This window comes from Anabrus simplex, chromosome 1 (genome assembly GCF_040414725.1).
Source record: "Anabrus simplex isolate iqAnaSimp1 chromosome 1, ASM4041472v1, whole genome shotgun sequence".
Lineage (NCBI taxonomy): Eukaryota > Metazoa > Arthropoda > Insecta > Orthoptera > Tettigoniidae > Anabrus > Anabrus simplex.
The window spans coordinates 1569117549-1569135278 of NC_090265.1; the positions used below are offsets into that span (position 1 = coordinate 1569117549).

At 37.7% G+C, this 17730-nt stretch overlaps 1 protein-coding gene across 1 annotated transcript in view; it reads right to left on the reverse strand.

Moving 5' to 3' along the window:
- Positions 1 to 4250: 4250 nt before the first annotated feature.
- The window catches only part of gammaCOP (coat protein (coatomer) gamma), a 513985-nt gene continuing 500505 nt past the window's right edge, over positions 4251 to 17730 (reverse strand). Inside the window, exons 15-16 of the mRNA XM_067138134.2 lie at positions 5977 to 6217; positions 4251 to 4460 (exon numbers count right to left, since the gene is read on the reverse strand). Coding sequence (XP_066994235.1) covers positions 4330 to 4460; positions 5977 to 6217 — 372 coding nt within the window. The 3' untranslated portion in view covers positions 4251 to 4329. The remainder of the gene's footprint in view (positions 4461 to 5976; positions 6218 to 17730) is intronic.

Sequence of the window (17730 nt, forward strand, 5' to 3'; positions counted from 1 at the left end):
GAGATACCATGTGTCAGAATCTCTGGCACTGATAGCATCGCATAGGAGGCGGGATGTACGGCCTCACATCGCAACGTAGGTTGTTACCTTGACTTTCTCTGGCAACACTGACAATCTGAAGGAGACTATGAATGCACCCGTGGCAACGTCTTCACCGTTGACCTTGCGTGTGATACGCCGGACGTGGGTCACACCACTGTGCTTCATGTCTTCCATCAATTCATCATCAGTGTTCAGAATGAAATCACGGTGGAAAATAACTCCACGAACCAGATTCAAGGTTTTGTGCTCTTCCACTTTGACGGAGATGTCGCCAAAGTGGTCGCACTTAAGCAACCGATCTGCTTGGAGCGCAGTACTCGTCTTCAAAAGCAAACCACCATTGCACATCTTCTTCAGATCCTCGAGTTCACCATATACATCTTCGATGTGACGACTGAAAAGAATTGATTTAACCAGCTTGAAATCGTGCCCATCGGTTCTGGTAGTAACCAGAAACCTAGGAAAGCTGGAACCCAGACTAATACGCTGTGCTTGTTTCCCAAGCGGTTGCACCCCTTAGGGAATCAAAAGTTGAAGAGGTAGCGAACTACCCGAGGAGGCAGGTGGAAGTTGTTTGGACGCCATGCCCAAAATCATCCTCCCCGAATGCCACCCACTCCGATCAGGGGTCTCTGTAGCCGAACCAAGCTGCCAAGGCAATACCCACTTGGTCATAGCCGGTACTGCCCGGGGTCTGATGTTGGACGATGCCTAATATGGGAAGACTGAGGCAATGAGACTAGGACTCCCTTTCTTTAGTCAACCACAATAGTATGTACCCCATAGTGTGTACAGAGCACTAAATATAGGTAAAAATAAATAAAAATAATTATGAAGAATATGTTGTTCTGGCATTCGGCTGTGCGGGGACCTGTGTTGTCAGGCAGATACTACTGCCCGTGTACAAGACACTCCCACCCGCCGGTTCCTGGATGGTTACTGACACAGGCTTTCGAGTGTAGTCGCACACATAGGAGGTCCATCTCCGAGCAGCACGCACATAAAAAATTTTGAAATGGTCTACAACTGACCCTCGGAAAAACAATAAAAAATAAAGAGGGGACCATTGCCCCATGACCCTTTTAGTTGCCTTCTACGACAGGCAGAGATTACCTGCAGATGTATTCAGCCTCTCCCATCCACAGGAGGTCCAACACATTATACCAAACCGCAATATATGTCTGCGCCTAGGTCGCCCCTTTTAGTAGCCTCTTACAACAGGCAGGAAATATCGCGGGTGTATTCTACATGTGTGTCCCCCACCCCGCAGGGGGTCAGATGTGTATCAGATGACATGAAAAACTTGGGACATAAACAGAAGAATGCCTGTCCTTCACAAATTTGGCAACAATTTTATTTGCCCCTATCATTGTGTATGCACTGCCAGATGAAAAAGAAATGCAATTTTCCCATGAAATGGCTAAAGAAGACAATTCACGATTATTAACAGAGAAAATTCCCTCACCTGTATTGTCGGTACTCTCTAACAATAACAATAGAAGAGTTGATATTTGTCCTCTCTGAGCATTAAAGAAAGAGACAACTATAGGATAAGTTTAACTGCATTTGTATCCGTCCTAGCATCAGTATTTGAGAGCTTTTCCAATAAAATCACTTGTTGGTGTAAAAGCTCTCAGGACTTATAGTGAACCTAAGACATTTTAGTCCAATAAGTGTTTTTAATATTAAGTTTAATGTCCAACTAACAACCGCCCTCAATGCACTCCCCCCCCACCCCCCTCTCCCACCTATACGCTTTCTACTAACACCTGTTTTTAATGTTTTAATGTAAATTATGAGATTGATTTTATGCTATTTTTACCTAAGCTACATGTAAAACAGCTGATGATGATTGCTAAGCAATCGAAACATGTTCTGTGATTATTAATGTCTTTATAAATAGCCCAAGGCTAAATAAGAAAGAGAAAGTATCGATTAGGAGGAACTTTTTTTCATTTATTGACTAGCATCAGTAGCCAAAGAAAAGACGTTATTTGCAAAAGTTCACTTATTTCCTTTCTTGTATCAGATGCCATGTATTGAACTAAAACAGAGGTTTTAGTTCACAGCCATATTTCTGAGATATTTTGAAGTCGGGGAACATTTATCTAAATAAATTTCCAGCGTGGTCTGAAACTGTTAACGAAATATTATGCTCCAAAAGAAATTATGTGAACAGCAATTCGGCATTTGTCCCTGCAATTTCATTATTTTTTACGAAGAACAATGAAACAGACTGGTTTCGTAATTTTGATTTACCCTATGTGTGACTGGAATTCAAGAGGACAAATTGGGGCAAATATTCGTTTATAGAAAGGGGAGTTATTTATTATTATTTATTTTCCACTAATTGTAGGTAAAATTTATGGATGGTGAATGGAGAAAGGGCATAAGGGATTGGAATAGCTTACCAAGGGAGATGTTAATAAATTTCCACTCTTGCAGTCATTTAAGAAAAGGCTAGGAAAACAACAGATAGGGAATCTGCCACCTGGGCGATTGTCCTAAATGCAGATCAGTAGTGATTGAAATTGATTGATGTTTCTTTGATTCTATGAGTTTTCTGCAATCATCTTGTCCATCGTGAGACACAGAGAAATCACACGAACACACACTGCAGAACAAGTGGTTTTCACTAACACCTGAAGCAAGTAGGCATGGCCATTCTTTTGTGTTACTGTCTTGATATTTCTGTAAAACTGCTGTCTTCTTAGAAGAAGATGCAATTTGACACATGCTCCACTTCATTTTACAAAACCAATCACTTCCTTTTGAATCAACGACTAGGATAATTAGAACTGAAACACATTAAATATACATCTCGTTCTAAGCACATAGCAGAGAGAGAGAGAGAGAGAGAGAGAGAGAGAGAGAGAGAGAGAGAGAGAGAGAGAGAGACAAATGCGCGCACCAGAGAACAGCACAGCAAGGAGTAGCAAAGGAGTAGAGCCCACTTCACGGCCGAATTGATGCGTCATTCTAGCTAAGAGAGCAGCGTATATCTATGTGGCTGGCCATGATTTCACAACGCTCGTGGGGAAACAAAAGGAAGTGACGACCAAATATGTTCAGTTGCCAACTTACAAACACTGAAAAGAGGAGGGTAGTCCAGTAATGCTCTAAGGGATTGAACATTTTTTCCTTTTTTCATTTCTTCGTAGAAATTAATTTTTATCGTGAGAATGTTGCTTTTCCGTAATAATTTCCCCTTCGACCGTAATCGCGAAGTGAAATCCATAATAATTACAGACAATCCGTAATAGTTGGCACCTCTGTGAACATACATCTCGTACAGAGCATTCAGACTTGAAAGACATCATTTTAAGAGAGAAGAGAATGGAACATAGGCAAAGTAATATTAGAGGTCATACATTCATACTGTATATCTGTGATTACGTTTCTTCGTTATTGTATATAAATCTGTATCATCTGATTACAGTAGTTGCCAATGTTGCAAGCAGTGCATACATTAGGTGTTCATTTGTTTTATTCCAAGAGTAGCAAGCTGAACTGGACATTGTGTTGCCATCTGGTGTGGGAAACGTAAACTATCTTGCGCTATCTTGTTTGTTCAAACATAATCGGAAGTCATGAAGAGCCATTTACCCTAAATTGCATAAACAAACAAATGAACCTAGAGGTGGAGAGCAGCCTGACTGACTCGGCTTGCCCCAACCTTCCTACTCCCATGAGTCAACTCTTTTGAAAGACTCTCAGTTAGGAGCAGAAGCGAATGAGCTCCTTCAAAAGAGCTAGTTCGACCCATCACCAGGCTGCTGTATTAATTTCAGTCAGTGAAAGTGTTTTGTGTGTGTGTGTGTGTGTGTTTGAAACAGAGATTGAAACATCTAAGGTTCTTATTCCACGTAAAACTGTTGTAAAAATAGGTATGTCAGAGTTTAACATCAATTCATTTCATTCTATACTTGTTATCTGAGAATGATACATTAATATACTTTCGTATTTGACTTGATGAAATACTGTGCCATCTCAGTGGGCAAAGACACAATTGCTTCTTTAACAATTTCCTTTTATCTGTATGCCCTAAAATATTGATAGTTTTACTTGATGCTTTATTCTACTACTCCTTTCTTAAGTTATTCCTCTTTTGATTCCTTAGAGTATGAACACATTTGTATTTTTAAAAAAATGATTCTCTAAAATTACAATTTTCTTTGTACAGTTCATTTGCTGGGAAAGAAAAACTATTATTGTTTCTTATTTTCTTTTATTATAACTTAACATATATAGAACTGGAATTTTACAATTGTTTGGACAAATGTGATACTACCCTACAGCAGATGTAACAAGTTCTGCAACATCAGGATCTGTAGAACGAACAGTTAGTTGCATCGTAACTCCTTCTGCCAAGGCTAACCTGGCTCGTACAAGAACATCGTGACCACCTCTGAACATACCTGCAAAATGATAAGAGATATGTGATATAATAATTAAGAAAAAATCAAGTTAAAATTTCAAGTGGGCACATGCATAAGTGTCAAATAATTCAACAACTATTTGCTACACAGAAACAACGAACTCGTTTAGAATTTAATGAACCATCTCTAAATTCTACCATGACATTCTGTAAACAATGTCTGATCACACAAGACTATCCTACAAACAGTTCAAGATTATGTGCCATGCGAGTCAGAATAATATAACTAAAGACTAGATTAAAGTCCTGGAGGAGTCAACTTGTTTTTAGTTCAAACTATACTGAATATCCATTGATTCTGTAGCCATTTATTTATTTATTTATTTTATGTACATTATTTAGGACCAGCAACAGCATAATACCGAATTACAAAGATCCGTAATATGTACAATAGTTATTCATCTAAAATATATGAACATTTACATAGGGCACAAATATACACATAAAAACTGTACAATATTATATTTTATATACTTACATAAACAACGACAAATTCAAAGGAAAATTCACTTAAATACAAGAGAAGGGACAGAAAAGACCAGAAAGAAAATTAAGTCATGTGAGAAATATCATGATAAAAGGAGGATATGATAGGAAGATATCTAGGTTCCAGTTGAGATATAAGATATTAAACATTGCTGGAATATGTATAGAGATGGACCTTTGGGCAAGAGAAAGGCAGGAGTAGGGAATATGGAAGAGGGACTTCATTCTAGTACTGTGGGAAAGGATGTGGAGGGGGAATAAGGAAATGGATTCTGGTGACCTAAATAAAAAATTAGCTATAGTGTAAAACAAAAGCGAAAGGTTGCACCGATTCAATACCGTTTGCTGTAACCTTAAAAAAGTTACATACATTTGTTTACATAGATGTCCTTAGAGAAGGCACGCAGGAGTTCTTTACTGTGCCAGTAAATCTACCAACACGAGGCTGACTTATTTGAGTACCTTCAAATACCACCGGACTGAGCCAGGATCAAACCTGCCAAGTTGCGGTTAGTAGGCCAGCGCCTCAACCGTCTGAGCCACTCAGCCTGGCCCTACAATCAACTTAGGAAACCTGTAAAGGTCAGAAATGGTCCTGGCTGATTGCTTCCTGATGTAGCAATCAATAACCATTCCACATTCAAAGTCGGTAAGCTCAACTGCTCCACTTATTGTGTAGGTACCTTGTAGCACTGAACAACACCAACCCTTCACTACTTTTTATAGCAGCAGTGATGTTTCTAGTAACATCAAGACTAGTCTACAGAAGGGTGTCTGTTTATTTTGGATCGGATTATGTATACATACTGGGCTATAGGGTTATTTTTAAAATATAATTTATGTGTCACTATTAGTACAGTATGCGACTAATTTGACAACAAATGAAAAAATCGCTACGAGTGGTAATTTTTCCCATAATAAATCCCTAGAATGTATCTTCAAGAATGAATGAATGAATGAATGAATGAATGAATGAATGAATGAATGAATGAATGAATGAGACAACTTACCAGCTAAATACAAGGTGTGCGAGGATTTACCCTCTGGAACCTTGTCACTGCGTTCTGCAGGCTGCAGTCCCAGGAATGATACAATGTTACGAACTGCTTCCTCAAGAGAGGACATTGATGTAAGAGAGTAAGTGTCTTCCAGTTCACAGTATGTCGAAGCTGCTTCCTCCCAGGCAGAACCAAAATTAGCCTTATTTACTTTCTGAATTTGGTCTGCTAAAGTGATCTCTACATCCTCCAACTGGAAAGAAAGATTTTTAAAAACTGAAGTAGATCCAAGGAAATTATATCATAAGAAATGGAAACATTTTGTTTATAATTACCAGTGCACTAAAGCTACAATATAACAGTAAAACTCCCTCTGTAGATCAGTGGTACAAGCCTGACTTCGTCTTCCAGTCGTTAGAAGGGACTATCAACATTAAAAACCAGTTGGTAGTTTAGTGTGACTGTTTATATTATGGTCACAGCTATGGGATCTTCAATTTTACATGGAATATGCTGTGACTTCTCATTTGGATTTGAATCTTTTTTTTTTTTTTTTTTTTTTTTTTTGCTAGGGGCTTTACGTCGCACCGACACAGATAGGTCTTATGGCGACGATGGGATAGGAAAGACCTAGGAGTTGGAAGGAAGCGGCCGTGGCCTTAATTAAGGTACAGCCCCAGCATTTGCCTGGTGTGAAAATGGGAAACCACGGAAAACCATTTTCAGGGCTGCCGATAGTGGGATTCGAACCTACTATCTCCCGGATGCAAGCTCACAGCCGCACGCCTCTACGCGCACGGCCAACTCGCCCGGTGGATTTGAATCATCAGGGTTTCTTTGTGAGAAGAAGCTAAAATATAGTGTCACTCCCTACCACATCACACCCACACCTTATAAAGAGAAAAGATATAATAAAGTGCTGAAAATTTGTGCTGATTAGTGTGTCAATAAATCTATTCACAAGGATTTCTTACATGTCACCAACTGAGCCAGGATTCTACCCATGAACCCAAAGAATACACATTAAGTGCCTCAGCAAGTGAAAAGACAGTCTCAAGAGTATGTCTACACCTTAGTCCCGTTTTCTGATAAAATGAATGACGGTGAATGAAATTAGGTAAGTGAGGTGGAAGGAATTAGCTGTGGCCTATGAATAACATACCCGGCATTTTCCTGGGATGAAAATGGGTAACCAAAGAAAACCATTCTCAGGACAGCCAACTCGCATGCTGAATGCAGAGGTGGGCTTGATAGTCATAGTACATTATACACATGGCCACTTCACTCAATTCAGACAGTTGCATGTAAATCAACTTAATGTACCTGTTCCCTTTGACACAGCAAAAATACAAAAGACTGTTAATATAGGCCATGACAGCATCCATTTACATATTACAAGGTTATTCCTAGTTCCTTTTTGCTTTTCCAATTCTCTTTGCATGACCTGTCTTGATGAATACTTGAAATTCTTTATGATTCACAGAGACTTTGCTCCGCACCTTCAGAAGAGAAAACCTGTCTGTCCACGAGGGACGACTTTTCAATGATGGTTTGAAATTGAAAACACTGCACAAGGATGATGCTCACAACAGAATGTAAACCTCCAATGACCCATCACTTAATAATGATGTAGTTGTCAAATAACGAAAACACAACGGAAAAAATACTGCAAGTTTAATCCTTTAACTTCCACTAATTTCATTTGAAACTCCGATAAATACACTAACAGTGTTTGAAAAATCAAGAAACAAATGAGAATTAGCCAAATCTTTCAACTTACTTGGCATATCTAATATGACTTGGACATCAATATTATGTCATGAACGTCTAGACCATTCATGATACATTTTAATTGTCAACAATTTTTTGTTTACTTTATAAGTAGTGACAACATTTTATCAATATTATGTAATTAATGTCTAGTCCATTAATGATATAATTTAATTGTCAATTTTACTTGTTTAGTATTTAAGAAGTGAAAAAATTTTATTGTGTAAAACATTTTCAATGAACAAAATTATTATAAATAAGATTTAATGTATGACTCAACCTTGAGAAAATTGTATAAAAGATGGCTGAAGATGCTCGATACAGTGTGCGAAACATGTCCCAAGTAACGTTTGTATTGTAATGTCCCATTAGAGATAATAAACATTTTATGTATTGAAATGAGTGGATAATAAAAACAAGATTTGTAAATACTAGTAGTAAGTTCAATACGGGTAAAAACATGAAATTGGTCTTATCCCTATCAGACCTGAAAGAAAACTGGCGGTGTGAATTTTTGCTTGTACAACAAAAACTGAATAAAATGCTCTTAAATACATATATTTTTAGTTTATTTTACAAAATAAAAATTAACATCTGAGAAAAAGCACCCACACAATTGTGCGTGTCAGGACTTAATTCACTACTTACAAAAATGAAAAATTACCTCAATGCATGTGAATATACATATGTACATGATCAAATGTTCTATTTTACAGTGGGGAATAATTTAAAACAACTAAATCTTCATTTAAACACAAGTAAATATTACATTTTCTACACTGAGGACGAGTTTCGGTTTTACTGCCCTTTTGGCAGCAGCACCCTGTCGTCGGATCTGAAAGAAAACTGGAGGTGTGAATTTTCATTTGAACATCAAAAACGTACTAAAAGGCTCTCAAATACATGTTTTTACAGTTTATTTTACAAAATGAGAACTTTCAGCTAAAAAACAGAACCCATACAATTGTGCGTGTCAGGACTTGATTCACTACTTACAAAAAATCAGAAAATTCAGTTCAGTACATGTGAATATACACATGTACATGATCAAATGTTCTATTTTACAGTGTGGAACAATGTATTTTAAACAATTAAAATATACATTACATTTCTCACGTAGAGTACGAGTTCTGCCTTCACAGTCTTTTGGTGGCAGCATCCAGCACTCTTGCATGCATTGACTGCAGGGAAACCTAGCCCGCACACTTGGCAATGCATTGTTGGATGCGCTTGAGAACAGTTGGCTGTTGAGAGAGCTCTTGCATTATTGTAGTGATAAAGTAGTTAAAACCTATTGAAATAGCTTAATTTTTTGTATTTGTGATCAGGGTTGCCAATCTGGTGATTTTGTCACCAGATCTGGTGTTTTCAGGAAGGCGTATGGTGACAAAATTTGAATTTTGCGACAAGTCGAAAATATGGTGTTTTTCTTTAAAATTTGGTGACATATATGGTGATTTTGTAATAAAATGTCAATTTAAAAAGGAACTACGGTCATGAGACGTATAACTTAGTAAAATATTATGACCTATCATATAAAATATGATCTTAACATGTTTACGTAAGCGACTCGCTTGACAATAAAACCAGCGCCATTGTCGCGTGTGAGCAAGAGAGCTGGATTTTTAACAGCATCAGTGTTGTATTTCCGTGCATTATTGATCTTATTATTAAGGTGAATAATAGCGCGGTCGACATCATTCTTACTTGTAACAGTTGTAACTGGAAAAGTTAGAATGAATCATGCGAGGAGCCCAGCTCCAGTGCCAATGTCGCTGTGTGATTAAAGACAGTGCGCTGGACTTTTGAGTTGTGATTGTGTGGTAGTGTCTACTTCTTAATTTATGTTAAATGTGTTAATTACAGAGTTAGTGTAGTTGGAAACCATGGGGAAGCCTCAGTATAAACAGCGATTTAGAGAGGAATGGCTTAAGGATGATAGGTATAATAAGTGGTTACTAAAAGTAGAAGGAAATGCCACAAAAGGCTTTTGCAAATACTGTAAAACTCAACTAGCTGCTAAATTAGGAGATATTGAAAAACATAGGAACACTGCTAAACACCTCAAGGCAGCTGAACCCTTTAGTTCTAATAGGTAGAAAACTTTAAATTTTAAACCAGTTAATATTGAGACAAATTTAGTGGAAGGAAAAACGGCACTTTTCATAGCAGAACATTGTTCGGTTCAAGTGGTTGACCATCTTAGCGAGTTGTGTAAAGTGAATTTTCCCGATAGCAAAGGGATTAATAATTTGAAGTTGCATCGTACAAAATGCACTGCTATAATACAAAACGTGTTAGCTCCTCATTTTGAAAAAAGACTTGATAGATGATTTACGTGAATGTGAAAACGGTTATAGTTTGTTGTTGGATGAAACGAATGATATTTCAGTTACCAAGTTACTAGGCATTGTTATAAGATACTATTCAAAAAGAAAAAGAGAGACTGTCGTGACATATCTACAGTTAGTAGAGTTGTCAGAATGTACAGCTGATGCTACAGTTGAGGCTTTGGAGAAATGTCTGTGTAATAAAGGTTTGGATTTGACTAAATTACAAGCAATAGGAACAGACAATGCGTCTGTTATGGTAGGCATAAATCATGGCGTGAATGTAAAGTTAAAGGCTAAAGTGCCAAATCTACAATTAATCAGATGCGTTTGTCACTCTCTACAATTGGCAGTTTCACATGCATCAGGGTGTTTACCGAGGAACTTAGATTTCCTCATAAGGGAAAGTTACAATTGGTTTTCACAATCATCTCTACGGCAGGTTGTATACAAAGAACTATACGAGACAATAAATAAAGGCGACTCTCCCCTGAAATTAGTACAGTTAAGCCAAACTCTGTGGCTGTCCATCGAAAGTGCAGTGACAAGAATAATGCAACAGTGGACCGAGTTAAAAACACACTCTGAAATCGCTCGTCTTAAAGATCGCTGTTATACAGCCGATATTTTATATTCAATGTATAGCGACCCTCAGAATTACTTGTACTTGTCTTTTCTGAAGCCAATTTTGGTTGAAGTGCAGACCGTAAATAAGAAGTTCGAAAGTCGAAACCAAGATCCTACAAAATTATTAGGTGACCTAATCCTTCTCATTAAGTCATTATGCACCAAGGTTCTACTGCCCACTGTCAAAGTAGATGTCCTGAAAACAGAAGTTAATAATCATCTGGACCCAAAGCCCTATCTAGGTTATGATTTTGAAACTAAAGTATCATCGTCCTCGCTTTCTGAAGACCAACAGAAACAACTACGCGATAGATGCGTGCAATTCATTGTTGAACTTATCCAACAGTTGAGGCGAAGATTACCTGAAAATATAGGGATCCTTGAAAAAATGTCTATCTTTTCACCCGAAAATTGTTTAAGGCCTTTTAAGTTGCAAATTATTGATATAGCACAACTCTTTTATGCTGACAATAATGTTATTGCGAAAGTAGAAAAACAGTGGAGAAATCTGCATCATATCTAGTGGACTGAAGTTAAGGACACTGTGAAATTTTGGGCAGAAGTTGATATGTATAGGGATTCAACTGGTGAAAACCCTTTCAGCGAACTTGCAAATTTAGCTATATCGACTCTCGTACTTCCTCATTCTAATGCGGATGTAGAACGAGTGTTCAGCCAAGTCAATATAACTAAAAATAAACTGAGAAATAGAATGTCAATACAAACTCTCCATTCGGTCTTGTGTGTAAAATTTGGATTGAATAGGACAGGGAAATGCTGTTATACATACGATCTACCGAAAGAAGTACTGCAGAAAATAGGCACATTAGAGTCATACAACTATCTGGGTCAAGTACCCTCAACTTATACAGATCAGCCATAAATAAACAAATATAGTACAGTTTTTAATTTGTGTATATAGTTTGCAATTAAATACACTTATGTTAGGATTACGACAATTGATAACACGCAGTGAACATTTTATTATTATAATAGTGCTAGTGTTTGAGTGTGACTTGTATTCAATTGATCATATGGCTATAATATAGGCTAGACCTATCTTTACAAGAGGACACCATTACACTTACTAAACTTTAGAGGCAGAACAGCACAACTGAAAGGAGGTAAGTGTAAATTTAATGCATTATCTTACTACATCTGCAGAATTTATAGAGTTTTCAAATCCAGATCTGGAGATTTCTGGTGTTTTTCAAATCCATATCTGGTGATAATGAGTATCTAGGAGTTGGCAACCCTGTTTGTGATTCATTTAGTGCTATTTATTTAGTGGTGTTTAGTGCTTGTTGGTAGAAATTGGGAGTAGTGGTATTCATTTAAATTTTCTAACAAGTAATTCAGTTGGTCTTCAGTAAATTACGTTTTTTAGGTTACTAGGGTAGCTAGGTGTACCTTGTTTCGAATTTAGGTTTAGGTAATAATATTAACTTTAAAAATATTTGTGAATTTCTGTAGGTTCGTTGGTATAATACTTACAAAGGCAGATTATCATAAGGAATAGTACCGTAACTTCCGCCGAAATTTCTCCGGTATTTCGTATAGACATCTGTCCAAACTATCGCGAAGGTAATAATTTACTACATTAAAAAACACAATACGCCTGTAAACTTCCATTTAAAAAGTAGTTAAAGAGATTACACGGTAATAGTTAACAGTCGTATTGTTATTGATTATTGTCGTTCCTCATATTCAAATATTGCATTGTTGGCTACAGTCGTGAACAAAGGGAGTAGTGTAGTCAAGTTAATATAAATAAAAATCAGCTGATCTTGTATTCCAATAATTTGTACTTCTGAGTAGGTAGTTAAAGTACCCGTAATTTATATTTCGCTCCCTCGATCTTTCAGTATTTATGAGCGGTTAGCTAATAATAATAAAGTTCATATATCCCAGTAATTGCAGTTCAAGTCCCTGGAGTAGTAGGAGTAGTTTTGATAGAAATATTTGAGAAATTAATGTAGACAACCTCGTATTTTTCAGTAGGCCTAATTAAGGACACTTATTTTTTGTCCCGTGAAGTAGGGAAAATAATAGTAATCCACCAGCTGTAATAATCACATAACCACATTACAGTAGAATTGTAGTGAAGATAAGGTATAATATATTACATAGTATCTTGGTAGTTATATTCGTGTTTTTCTTCGTGTACGGCAGTCCTTTCGATACTTAAGCATTTAACCAAACGCAGTGTAGTGTAGTGTAGTGTAGTGTAGTGTAGTGTAGTGTAGTGTAGATACACTGTAGTATAGATACAGTACATTTAAATAGCGCCGTATCTTGCCTGCTATATTCGTGTTATCTTTCGTGTGTATCTATTAGACCGTAATACTAATAATAATTTGTCCAAGCATTTAGCTTCGTTGGTAATCTTTGAGTACAGTAGTTCTTGCAAATTTCATTTCTGTTTGTGCTTAGTAGTGACATACGGTACCGGTATCGTAATTAGGATACGTCTGAAAGTAGTTTAAAAATTACTAATAATAATAATAATAATAATAATAATAATAATGCTATTTGTTTTACGTCCCACTAACTACTTTTTTTTACGGTTTTCGGAGACGCCGAGGTGCTGGAATTTAGTCCCGCAGTTCTTTTACGTGCCAGTAAATCTACCGACACGAGGCTGGCGTATTTGAGCACCTTCACATACCACCGGACTGAGCCAGGATCGAACCTGCCACGTTGGGGTCAGAAGGCCAGCGCCTCAACCGTCTGAGCCACTCGGCCCGGCTAAAAATTACTGTAGCGTACTGTACTGTAGAGTAGTATATTAGTAATATCCTATTAGAATTTAGTGTGCTTATTTTATTATTGTAAAATATTTGTGTAGTACTAGTGTAGTAGTGGTATCCGTAGAAACTCTTACTAAAATTCTGCTGTTGTAATTAGGATAGGCTTAATTGCAGTTTGGAATTGTATAGTTCTTGTGTATTCCTTTCGGTATTCAGTAATTAACAGTCGTTTTTAACCTGTTAGGGGTTGTAGGGTAAAGATAGAGAATGACTAAGTAGTAGTGTAGTCGTATATTAATTACCTTATTGCCGTGTGACCTTTGAGTAGTATCCCAGACAATATATCCCTCCGTTCATTTATTTTTTGCAAATAAGATATTTTATTTTTCCTTTCCTTTTCATTTTTTCCTTAAAGAATGGCTAAGGAGTGCAAGTGTAGGAACTGTGGGTATGGCGAGGCATTGATGGGTATGAGGGAGGAGTTGGAGAGTTTGAGGAAGATAATTAGGATTCTCAAAGAAGACAGGAAGGAAGATAGGACTCCCTCAAACAATGTACAGCTTACAGTAGGTGTACAAGTGGGAGGGGAAGGAAAGGGGTGAGTTGTATAAGACAGGTGGTCTAATGTTTTAAGGGGAAGGAGATTGCAGGCCAAGGGCTCTATTCAGGATCAGAATTCACGACAGGTGTCTGTGCGAAATCGGTACGAGTCACTCCAGGTAGAACAACAGAGGGAAGATGAGGGACAGGGAACTGTTGGTGAGATGTGTGGAAGTAGGAGGAAGGGAAAAGATAGGAAAGGGAAATGTAGAGTAGAGGATATGAAAAGACAGGTGGAACAGGGTCATGGGAAGGAGAAAGGGAGGAAGAAGTAGCTTCTGCAGCTATCAGGAAAGATAGGGCTGACCAGGAGGGGTGGGGATCAAATGAGGTGGGTAGGGTTGAGGCTCTTGTCATGGGGGATTCCATCGTTAGACGTATGGGGAAAGTGTGTAGAGGAAAGTGAACCAGGGTAGAGTGTTATCCAGGAATTAGGTTGAGGCAGATGTTGAGGAAAGTAGAAGGGAGGAGGGGAAGAAGAAGGTGGTAGTGTTTCACGTTGGTACCAGCAATGTAAGGCAAGCTGATATAAGTACCAACATAGTCGGAGATGTGTGGGTTTTGGTTAATGCAGCATGGGTGTAGTTTAAGGAAGCGGAGATTGTTATTAGTGGAATACTGTGTAGGAGGGATACTGACTGGAGGGTGATTGGGGATTTAAATAAGACTATGGGGTGGGTATGCGGGGAACTGAGGGTGAGATTCCTAGATCCTAATGGGTGGGTAGGAGATAGGAATCTGCGCTCAGATGGCCTTCACTTAAACCGCAGTGGTACGTATAAGATAGGAAATTTGTTTGGAAGGGTAATAGGGAGGTACATACAGGGAAACGGGGTGGCCTAGGGAGCGGTGATAAAGGAACAGGGAACTGGAAATCAAGTAGGGATGACATTAAATTGTTAGTGTTGAACTGTAGAAGTACTGTAAAGAAAGGAATAGAATTAAGTGATTTAATAGATATATATTTACCAGATATTGTAATAAGAGTTGAATCATGGCTGAGAAATGATATAATGGATGCAGAAATTTTCTCACGGCACTGGAGTGTGTATCGCAGGGATAGGATAGGAAGGGTGGGAGGGGGAGTGTTCATTCTGGTGAAAGAAGAATTTGTAAGCTACGAAAAAGTTAAAGATGAGACACATGAAATTCTAGGTGTAAGGCTCATTTCTAAAGATAATAGGCAACTTGATATATTTGGAGTGTACAGATTGGGAAAGGGTAGCACTGACGCAGATTCGGAATTATTTGATAGGATAGTCAGCTATGTGGGAAACGACATGGAAAGAAATGTGATTCTAGCGGGAGATCTGAATTTGCAAGATGTCAATTGGGAAGGAAATGCGAACGACAGGAAGCATGACCAACAAATGACAAATAAGTTAATATGGGAAGGACAGCTGATTCAGAAAGTGATGGAACCAACCAGAGGGAAAAATATCCTGGATGTGGTGCTGATAAAACCAGATGAGCTCTATAGGGAAACTGAAGTAATAGATGGTATTAGTGATCATGAAGCTGTTTTTGTGGTAGTTAAAAATAAATGTAATAGAAAGGAAGGTCTTAAAAGTAGGACTATTAGGCAGTACTATATGGCTGATAAAGCAGGCATGAGGCAGTTTCTAAGAAGTAACTATGATCAGTGGAAAACAGTAAATAAAAATGTAAACAGACTCTGGGATGGGTTTAAAGAAATTGTTGAGGAATGTGAAAACAGGTTTGTACCTTTAAGGGTGGTAAGGAATGGACCCACCTTATTATAATAGAGAAATAAAGAGACTAAGAAGGAGGTGCAGACTGGAAAGAAATAGAGTTAGAAATGGCTGTGGAAGTAAGGAGAAACTGAAGGAACTTACTAGAAAATTTAATCTAGTAAAGAAGTCAGCTAAGGATAACATGATGGCAATCATAATTGGCAGTCATACAAATTTTAGTGAAAAATAGAAGGGTATGTTTAGGTATTTTAAGGCAGAAACAGGTTCCAAGAAGGACATTCCAGGAATAATTAATGAACAAGGGGAGTGTGTATGTGAGGATCTTCAAAAGGCAGAAGTATTCAGTCAGCAGTATGTACAGATTGTTGGTTAGAAGGATAATGTCGAGATAGAGGAGGAGACTAAGGCCAAAGAAGTAATAAAATTTACATATGATAACAATGACATTTACAATAAGATACAAAAGTTGAAAACTAGAAAAGCGGCTGGAAGTGATCAGATTTCTGGGGATATACTAAAGGCAATGGGTTGGGATATAGTACCATATCTGAAGTACTTATTTGATTATTGTTTGGTTGGAGGAGCTATACCAGATGAATGGAGAGTTGCTATTGTAGCCCCTGTGTATAAAGGAAAGGCTGATAGACATAAAGCTGAAAATTACAGGCCAGTAAGTTTGACATGCATTGTATGTAAGCTTTGGGAAGGCATTCTTTCTGATTATATTAGACATGTTTGTGAAATTAATAACTGGTTCGATAGAAGGCAGTTCGGTTTTAGGAAAGGTAATTCCACTGAAGCTCAACTTGTAGGATTCCAGCAAGATATAGCAGATATCTTGGATTCTGGAGGTCAAATGGACTGTATCCCGATTGACCTGTCTAAAGCATTTGATAGGGTGGATCATGGGAGACTATTGGCAAAAATGAGTGCAATTGGACTAGACGAAAGAGTGACTGAATGGGTTGCTATATTTCTAGAAAATAGATCTCAGAGAATTAGTGTAGGTGAAGCTTTATCTGACCCTGTAATAATTAAGAGGGGAATTCCTAAAGGCAGTATTATCGGACCTTTATGTTTTCTTATATATATAATTGATATGAGTAAAGGAGTGGAATCGGAGGTAAGGCTTTTTGTGGATGATGTTATTCTCTATAGAGTGATAAATAAGTTACAAGATTGTGAGCAACTGCAACGTAACCTTGAAAATGTTGAGATGGACAGCAGGCAATGGTATGTTGATAAACGGGGTTAAAAGTCAGGTTGTGAGATTCACAAATAGGAAAAGTCCTCTCAGTTTTAATTACTGCATTGATGGGGTGAAAGTTCCTTTTGGGGATCATTGTAAGTATCTAGGTGTTAATATAAGGAAAGATCTTCATTGGGGTAATCACATAAATGGGATTGTAAATAAAGGGTACAGATCTCTCTGCTCATGGTTATGAGGGTGTTTAGGGGTTGTAGTAAGGATGTAAAGGAGAGGGCATATAAGTCTCTGGTAAGACCCCAACTAGAGTATGGTTCCAGTGTATGGGACCCTCACCAGGATTACCTGATTCAAGAACTGGAAAAAATCCAAAGAAAAGCAGCTTAATTTTTTTCTGGGTGATTTCCGACAAAAGAGTAGCGTTACAAAAATGTTGCAATGTTTGGGTTGGGAAGAATTGAGAGAAAGAAGAAGAGCTGCTCGACTAAGTGGTATGTGATACAATTCCTTTAGTTTTGCCAATTGCCACCTTTTCAATACAATGAAAATATAGTACAAACATATTTATTATGATGTTTATATGGTACATGTTTCGCTCCTTTTCGTGAGCATCATCAGCCAAACTATCATTAATCTAAGATTGTATAAGATAAAAGTTAATGGCTTATTGACACAAACAAACTCAACTCCTCCCCTCACTTCTCCTAGACTATCCCCTCCACAGTCTACTGCAGCTATCAATACGCCGCATACCTTAACTTCCCCTT